Source organism: Citrus clementina, unplaced genomic scaffold (genome assembly GCF_000493195.1).
Source record: "Citrus clementina cultivar Clemenules unplaced genomic scaffold, Citrus_clementina_v1.0 scaffold_2, whole genome shotgun sequence".
NCBI lineage: Eukaryota > Viridiplantae > Streptophyta > Magnoliopsida > Sapindales > Rutaceae > Citrus > Citrus x clementina.
The window spans coordinates 29,753,117-29,762,557 of NW_006262688.1; the positions used below are offsets into that span (position 1 = coordinate 29,753,117).

Here is a 9,441-nt window from a genome sequence, read left to right on the forward strand (position 1 = left end):
AAAACTCTAAATGTCAAAAAATAATTAAAATTCAGACTTCATATAAAAAACAAATAAAATGTTCTACGATGAACCGGAACGAGGGCGAAACCTAATTTTGCATGCATGTGAAATGATGTAGCTACCCTTATGTTGGAAGTTTTTTCAGTTAACTTAGAGTATCTCCAAAAATCTCTATTAATTTTACTCTTCAAATATCTATTTGCTTACCAATGTGGTAAATAAAATAGTGAAAAAATATGTTATTCTAAAAAAAAAACTCTTCAAATAGAAATAAGTTAATATTATTTTAATCAAATAATTATTTTTTAAAGGAAAAGTCAATAGCAATTAAAGCAATTCTTTCTTTCTTTCTCCAATAAAAAAATAATAAAATATAAATTAAAAAGAGAGAAATCAACTCTCTAAATTTAAAGAGAGAAAACAATCTCTTATTTGAAGAATCTTAATTGAAATGTCTTTTGAAACCTTAAATATTAATGTGGCTCTTCAAATAAGTAATAAAATCTTATTTGAAGAGTATTTTGGTGATGCTTTTAGCATCCTCGGTTCACCGTGTTATGTTAGTCGTAGTTCCGGCAATATCATATAATCGAGAGTTGGGGACCTGTGCATGATTCAAATGGACAAACCTATTTTAGAATTATGCAAAAAAGTGGGACCGTAGTACAGTACTCTGCTAAATTTATTTAGACTTTTCTCATATTAACTCCTCGGATAATTCCATTAAAAAAAAAAAAACTCCTCGGAGAATAAGGTAGGTGTTTGGTAAGTTATACTTTTGAAAGTGATATAAATTTCAAAAGCAGGTATATTCGATTGATGAATCTCCATTCTCAATGCTGAATTAATTACTAAAATAGACGTAGCCATTCAAACAGCAGCAATCGCGAACTCGCCCTGCGTCCCCAAAATTAACCGAGCAAGCAAGTACAGCTTGCAGCACCTGCTGTTCTTCGAGGTCATTACAAGATCAAATGTTCACCACCCTCTATCATACCCAAAGATTATAGACTTAATAGTCTACTGGTAAAATCTCATGTGTAACTAGAAACAAACGGGCAAAAGCATCATCTCCAGGATTTCCAAGCCTTCTCCATCTTCTTACCAAGATATCTTGCAGCATTGACGCCACCAGCAGCAAGTAGACCAGAGACTGCCTGCCTCGCACTTGAAATCATAACTTTTCTCCTCAGTACATTCTGCAAGCATTTGGCAGCCTTGTCTCTTGAGCGAACTATAACTTCACTTACAACTCGACCTGCAAAATGTCAGATATACACATATCGTCTAATCTACATGACAAGATATACAGTTATCAGCATAAAACAATGACATTAGAGGTTTGCTTAGAATTTTCCAATAAAATGTTTTTCCTACAAGCTGAAGTTCATACCAGATTCATTCACTGTTTTATTCTCTCCAAGCTTCATTCCCATTTCGCTTTTAATTGTTGGTGGAAGAGAAGAAACAAGGGAGAAAGTGACAGACAGACCACAATCCTGGTTTAATAGAAAGTAACATTTTAGAATTTTCAGAGATTTTGAAAACGCAAATTTTGAGAAGCACCATTGAAATGAGAAACTTCAGATTTATACAAACCTGAGATACATTTGCTTGATGATTTCCATATGACGAAAATCTTAAGAACTCTTTGGCCTCATACTCTTGAATAAGTGGGTTATACATTGACTTGAATAAATCAAACTGCCCCTGCACAATCTTCTTTACCTGGGGAAAGTTGGATCCAGGAAAACTATAAGCTCTAAGCGAACAATATTCCACAAACACGAAAAAAGCCAGTCATGTCCCATTTCCATAGATGCTATCAAACACCATATAATTTTATCTGAAATGTTACCTTATTTTTGTCTTCTGCAAAAAGCATACGCAAGTCACCCATATATGAAAGACTACATACTTTGGCAAACAAATCTTCCTGCATAAGCATGGAATGAATCATACTGCCCAGCAACTCTAAAATTAAAGAGAAATAACATGGAAGCAGACCTGAGTGAACTTGGATGGCAAGAGGAGAAGAGCAGCAGATAATGCAGATCTCAAATTAACAGAATTCGCATTTCCAATATCCAAATTATCCGCAAGTATTTGTACCTGCATGAGAAACATGCCAACACCATGAAATTTGTATATAACTATGATCTCTGATATATGACCATTTAAAAAAAATTAAAAGAAAAAAGAACCTCTGATATATTATGAGACAACAGCCTCATTCATGGATCTCAGGTCAGAAATAACACCAAACAAAAAGCAGATAAAGTACGAGACAGATAGTAGAATGAAAGTTTGTGGACCAGATAAACATAAATCTCCTGTCATTGATAATTTAACACATCAAAACAAGTATCAAGCTGATATATGTTCCACAAATCCTATTAGTCACTTCAGCATATGTTAACCTCCTTTTCTTATCCCACGTTTATTATGACTACTTGACATAAGTAAGTCTAGCTATTTATTCAGGGAAATTCCATTCACCAGCCCTACTGCAAAAGTGAAATGAATGGTAATATGTACATAAAATTAAAAAATGAAAGGAAATGGAAAAATCAAGGACACACACCGGTTTCTGTAGCCGACCACTCAAATAGAATCTCTTCCAGTTCAGTATGTCCGAAACCAAGTCATCCATACGAACAACGCCATACTTCAACAACTTCGCACAATTGTTTTAACGTAAAAAACACAGGAAAAACTTATTAAAAAGAGAGAAATGTAAGAGAATATTCAGAGATTGACTTCATGCCCATTTAAAAAATAAGCTGAACAGAAGTCATCCAAGTGCAAGTATATGCATATGTGTTTAATGGCATTTGTTTAAATAATTGAACTAAAGTTGTTGAGAAATCAATACCCTGTCATTCCAGGTAACAAATGGGTTGAAGTGTACTCCTACACCTATTTCATCGGCAACTTGAGTAATCTAACACAAGACAAGCAGCCAAATTTCAGTCTTGCTGCAAACAATAATGAATTATTTTCATCATGTCTTTGAAATATGCTCAAGAGATTAGAAGAGGGAGAGATAGAAAGGCACCAGCTTTGCCCCACCAAGCAGTCTCAACCACAAAGCATAGTGATCTGCATTCATTTTCAGATTCTTGGATGTATAAAAAACTAATTAGATATCTGGAATAATGTATCAATAAAAGTTTTCTTCCCAAAACTCCTATGTTAATCTCACCTCTGAATGCCATTGCTGAGGATCTGATACACCAAGAACGTAATCTACCATGGCTGACTACATAACCAAAAATTCATGTGTTAATAAAAAAATGCAATTAAAAGTAAAATGAAAAGATACGATGTGAAAAATAAAAAGAGCAAACAGAAACCTTGTCTTTGTTATTCGGATGGAGAGATGAACCGGGTACCGAGCTCGAATTCAACAGGGGGAATGACTTTCAAAAAGCTAGCTAGCTCAGCTTTCTTGTCATTCTCCATTCTTAAACTGCTGCAAAACCAAGTAACAATAAGTACAAAACAATGTGATTGCATAAAGTAACTCTGCATGATTAATAGTTGCAATTAATCCACGACAAATAATTAAAAAAAAAAAACTCATACCATGAACCTTATAGCAACAATACTAAAATACAGAGAAAAGGATCACTGAACAAAATTCGGAAAAGTTTTTTAACAAGCAAAGATGGCAGTAACCCATTATTCTACTGTGATTATAAAATTCGACAAGGCTGCATTGCAATGCATTGTTGAGGTTAACTTTCGCAAGCTGTTTTGAGCTGAAAATAAAGCAACTAACAACAATAGAATGCACGTAAAATCATTTCGTTGAGGAATTATGTCAAACAGGAGACGGGCAATGCAAAAAAACTCGCTATAGTTTCAAGCGTACTAATTTTCTAGCAATGAAATAAAGTACACTTTGAATCAAATTAAGCAAATTAAGCAAATTAAACAAATATGAGAATTAAGGGGTGTCAGTTACGGTGTCAGATAGATGATTCCGTCTTTGTATCAAATACAGTTTTCGCTCTTCTTGTAATTTTCGGTCGGTCCAAGTTCGCGTGTCAAAAAATGGTTCACCGTATAATGGCACGTCGTGAGGGTTATGACGTAATTTACAAAAAGTCCTTGATGTTTATTATATAAAATCAAACACCAGAGTTTTGTCATTTTAATGAATGGAACGCCTCAGGTTTTGAAATTAATCAAATAGACCCTCAAAGTTAATCCTGAGGGTGTTCGGTAACTTCAGACTTGTGTCATATATTTTTTAAATCCCTCCGGTATCGTATATTTCTTCCTACTTATTTTATACTTTTTCTAATGATTAAATGCACTTTTAATTTAAAAAATCTATATTTTCACCCTTTCAAACTTTACAGAATTCTACTTTTTGTTAGGGGGGAAGAAAAAAATTCGCACCAGCCAAAAATATTGCACAATTTCTTGATAAATATTAAATCCCCATAATGTCTGAAATTATTAAAACAGTTGTACATTCTACTTTTTGTTGTGTCATTGATAGAACAGTGATTCACGTACCTCAAATAAATGACCCCATAGTAAAAAGGTAAACAGAAATGAACTTATAATTTTATTACCGAATTCAACTTTTAAAACCATGTCCAAGCTAAATTTGTTCTTGCTTTAAATATTTACAAGAAACTCATTCTCTTCAAAATACATATGCCAACTTACCAAGCAAGATTAAATTTCATTAGCATACATAAAATGAAGATGGTTAAATAAATAAAACAATAACAATAAGGGGGGAGAAGAAGCCACTTGCAAAAATGACCTGATGTCTTCATAGAACCAAGATAATATTGAGGCTCATGGGGTGTTTAACAAGCTGATATCTCTGAAGTAAGAAATTCCTTTACTGCCACCAAATCGGGAAGCACAACTGCTCCAGATTTTCTCCATTCCTTAGCATCAGGTGTTTTAAACCTATCTACAAGCAGTGCATGCATCCCCACACTCTTTGCTGGCACGTAATCCTTGCGAAAGCTATCTCCAATGTGCAAAGCTTCCTCAGGAGCAATATTTCCAGCTCTTTCAAGAGCAATCTCATAAATCCTAGGATCAGGTTTCTCAACGCCTTCAAGACCAGAAAAGACACCAAAGTCCCACTCGGTCCCCTAAAATGTTTAGTACGTGAGGGTGTTCTAAGGAAGCATGTATATAATATAAAAGTAAAGACAAAAACAATTCGTATAGCTCCCTTTTTCTGTCACGAGAATGTTAAAAACTTCTTGATGTTTCAGAATGGAAAATGTTGAGTATTTGTTTTTCTTTTTCAGACAAGTAACCACCATCCAATGATCCACAAGATTTATAAGCAAGGACAAATCAAAACATGCATATTTGAAAAGAGTGGGGCTTTTTGAACTCATAATTTTACTCACTAGAACCATACTTTAATAAAAATTTATATTACAAATATGCCCATTAACAAATTACTAATATACACATTATGACATTTGTAAGCTTTCATCATTTTACTGCACATCCAATTTATCTTTTAAATATATTTCTTTAATTCAATTGCTCACATAAAAAAACTATGAAAGAATGTTAAAGATTTTATAATGAAGATCAGGTTTGGAGACTTTCCAAAAAATTAATAAACTATGATGATTTCTCAAGTTCTAAACAAAGAAAAATACTTTGGATTTAAAAATTTTTTTGATAAAATGTAAATTTTGGGTTTTAGTAAAAAATAAAATAAAATATAATATACTCTATGTTCCAGAATAAAATGTAATGAATGATTCACTTGGGGAATGTAATCTATGAATATTTTCCTCTTCTATTGCTACAGTGAAGAAAAATAGAGAGAAGAAGTAGGACTTTAATTATTGCATAAGCAAATATGGTGGATTTAGAAAGAAAATAAAAATAAGAAAAGGAATTATTGATTAAGGTTAATTTGGGAATAATGAGAGGTTTGTAAAGTAAATTTTTTAATGTTTTAATTTGATAATGGGTGTATAAAGGAAATGGATTTGATAAGAAATTTTATGGGCTCAAAAAGCCTCAATGTTTGAAATTTAATAAGTTTTTGGACAATTCCCAGGTCCAACAGTGCCCACAGACTGAACTGGGTTATGTAATTATACAAAAAACAATAGGAATGCAAGATTCAATAAGATGCTATAATTGGAGAAAGATTATAATCAGTTTACGGTTTACCTGGTTCACACCCAAGGCCGGAAGAATTACATCCTGATAACGGTATTCTGCATTGCTAATGATCCCCACTATTAGACCCTTTTCGCGGGCCCATCTCAGGAATGGTTGAGAGTCTGGGAAGACTGTATAAGGTGCAGATGAGCCAAATGATGCATATATGCGTCTAAATATCTTCTCAAATGTATCCTCATCATAATCATATCCTGCCTGTTAGTGCAACAAGAAATACTATCATAAAATTCCAAAAACAAGATCATAGAACATATATGGATGCAATTATTACTCAAGAATTGTTTACTTAATACCATTAAAATCAGAGCACATATGGTAATCATTAAGAAGCCCCTACCCACCAGAACAAATCCAAGAGAGTGCCTTCAGAGTGATGTGGCATGCAAAGACAATGACAAGCTGATTGCTATGGTAATTGAGAAGTACACAGAAATATAATTTTACAATGGGTTAGGCATATGTTTTACCCTGACAAAAGAATCTCTGACACAACTCTTCCACCAGACAATGTTGGGCATTTTGGCTGCAAAACCAAAACAGGGATAATTTTTGGCCATCTCTTTATATGCCAGCTTAAATCCCTCATGCACACGTTTGTAGTCAGGACAAGGCAGTCCAACAGATTTGGCTGCCATGCAATAATAGTCGCCGAGCTCCCCTTTGTAAGCTAGAAGAGTACCAGTAACATCCACAGTGATGCAGCGCAATCTTGACAGTAAAGCCATTGCAACAACTTTGCAGTGGATTCTTAAAATAGAACAAAGTTGATGTGCCTAACAAGATAAGTAGAGTTCTCTGGTTATCACAAATTGGACCCTTCAGTATAGTGGATCAACCAGTTTCTTCGGTGAATTCAAAAAATTTGTACCTGCATAATTCAATGGTGTCTGTGATTATCTCTGACAAAAAGAGATGACTGTAATGTTGTAATACTAAATATGAACTTCAGCTTCTTTTGCCATACAGGGTCAATGTTTCAAGTAGTCAAACATGTGGCTCAGGTCATAGAAACATCATTCACCATATTAACATCAACTAGTATGACATGCTACATAAGCCAGCAACTATTGGCCATCTAGATCACTGAAGCAGTCAAGAAAATGGATTATAATTAAACAGAAAAAGTAAATGAAAGAAATTCAGATAGCATTGACTGTCTGTTGAATGTTAAACTGAAATGAAAGAAAGCATTGAGAAATTCATTGGTCCAGAACAGATTAATCACCCTCTTGATACGGTACCCTCATACTGTGAAATATGTGCTGTGTCCCTTGAAAACCAAATGATACACATTGATAAATACAATAATTAATAAAAACGAATTAGTAAAACAACAAAAAGTTTTATGCTAAAATGCCAAAAAAAGAAAAAAAAAAAGAAAATGAAAGACATAGGCATGCTTGAAGGCGCAACTAAATTCGTAGAGCCTGCTAAGCGATGCTTGGGTGCACAAAAACCTTAACACAGCAAAATAATAGGGGAATTCATTCCTCATATGGAAAATACAGGAATAAATGGTAACAAATCTAAAATTGATTTACTTTGGGAAAGCAAGAGGTAAAACTAGCCTATATGGAAGCATAATTATGATGGTGTTACTGTTAGAAAGAAAATAAAGAAACCAAAGCAAACAGTTTGTGAGTTGTGAGTTGCTCTTATCATGGTAAATACGATAATAGTGATTATCTAATTGCAGCTGGATGACAGCAGGCATGTGAGAGATTAAATTAACCAAAAAGGTTATAAATTGTTACACAGTTACAATTGCGCGGCCAGAAAACAACCTCACTAAAACATTCTCCCAAAAATACCATTGATGCACGGGAAACTAATGAACCATTAACTTTACTAACTCCAAACAAAAGAGAAAAGAACCCAAATCCCACAATTCTGCAGTCAGAATAACACATCTTGATCACATCTCCTTTTAATCACTTTTCTTCAATCAAAATTGTCAAACCATCAACTCAAACTGCTCTTTGTAGACTCAAATTAATGCCACTACTATAAGCTATATTTTCATGCACAAAAAACTCATCCTAAGACCTTCATTCAGACATGAAAATTAAAAAACTATTGCTCCGGTCACCAAAATTCTTACGAACCTGCTGCCTAAGATATGACTCCTAATCTGAGAGTCACTAAAAGTTTTAAGAGTCAAATGATTAGTTTGTTTCTTTAGGAAGTACACGTTCCACAATTTTGAACTATTGATGCAATTATAATAAGATTGAATGAAGCACATTTCCCATCTTGTCCAATAGTTTCCCAAATCTAGTTCATTGGTCCACTTTTGTAATAAGTTCAATAAACGAATTAATGCTTAAATAAATTGTTTGAATAGATTGTTACAACCAATTTAGAACTTTAAAAAACAAACAACCACAAAGAAACTGCTCATAAAAATCAATATAGCTCATACGATATGAACAAGGCAAAATTTCAATACAACAAGTGAAAATCAGCCATCAAAAGCAAAATTTGATTCAATATAAGCAAATTATGTACATTGCATAAAAAGTAGATAATCCAATTCACCAAGAAAAACAGCTAAAGAAATTCAATCGACAGCAAAGATAACAACATCATAGATCAATCTCAACTCCCATAATCCAGATCAAAATCTCAGATTCTTGCCCAAAAGGGACAAGATTTATTTTCATTTATTCAACAATAAGAAGGAAAACACATTGGAAACTAATCAAAATAAACACGTAAAAAATGGGACAAAATGGCAATGCAAGCTGAAGGTGAAATAAAACAAATTAAACAGAAATAAGAAAACCCAATAAGAGAAATAGAAAATAGGACATACCCAGAAGCTCAAAATGAAGAAAGGATCCCTGCCGGTGTATTGTTTGGTTATTCTTTTTGGAGTGCATCTACAAGCAAGCTTCAGCCACATTGCATTTTCATGGGACACTCGGACTACGCTTCTGTTTTTATATGGTAACTAATAACTATGACTTTGAGAGATAAATAGGCACGTTTTTCCTTTGTTGCAATATTATCCCTCTACATTTCTTTAATTTTGACGATTCCCTTCTAAATTTTTAACTTTCTCATCCGTCCTCACCTTCATCCACCTTCTTCAATATATGTACATTCTGCACAGCCATCTAATTAATGTATAATCTTTTTTATATACTTTAAAATCAATTTAAAATATATTATTTTCTCTTATATGATATGAATCGTAAGTGAAGAATTTTTTTTACCTGATAAATTTTAGCTAAAATATTT

At 33.3% G+C, this 9,441-nt stretch overlaps 2 protein-coding genes across 2 annotated transcripts; both read right to left on the reverse strand.

Moving 5' to 3' along the window:
• Window positions 1-664: 664 nt before the first annotated feature.
• LOC18051476 (phosphatidate cytidylyltransferase, mitochondrial) lies at window positions 665-4,086 on the reverse strand. Its single transcript, XM_006448540.2, is given in 12 exon segments — window positions 665-1,261; window positions 1,397-1,502; window positions 1,603-1,731; window positions 1,862-1,939; window positions 2,011-2,115; window positions 2,588-2,680; window positions 2,879-2,947; window positions 3,062-3,124; window positions 3,209-3,265; window positions 3,360-3,404; window positions 3,406-3,475; window positions 3,974-4,086. Coding segments are annotated over 11 exon segments (999 nt in total). The 5' UTR covers window positions 3,469-3,475; window positions 3,974-4,086; the 3' UTR covers window positions 665-1,070.
• A 476-nt stretch (window positions 4,087-4,562) lies between these two features.
• LOC18051477 (haloacid dehalogenase-like hydrolase domain-containing protein 3) lies at window positions 4,563-9,187 on the reverse strand. Its single transcript, XM_006448542.2, has 4 exons — window positions 9,014-9,187; window positions 6,666-7,066; window positions 6,187-6,393; window positions 4,563-5,132 (listed from the first exon to the last, which is right to left on the reverse strand). The coding sequence occupies exons 2-4, from the start codon at window positions 6,921-6,923 to the stop codon at window positions 4,836-4,838; spliced, it is 762 nt and encodes a 253-aa protein (XP_006448605.1). The 5' UTR covers window positions 6,924-7,066; window positions 9,014-9,187; the 3' UTR covers window positions 4,563-4,835.
• Between the last annotated feature and the right edge of the window lie 254 nt (window positions 9,188-9,441).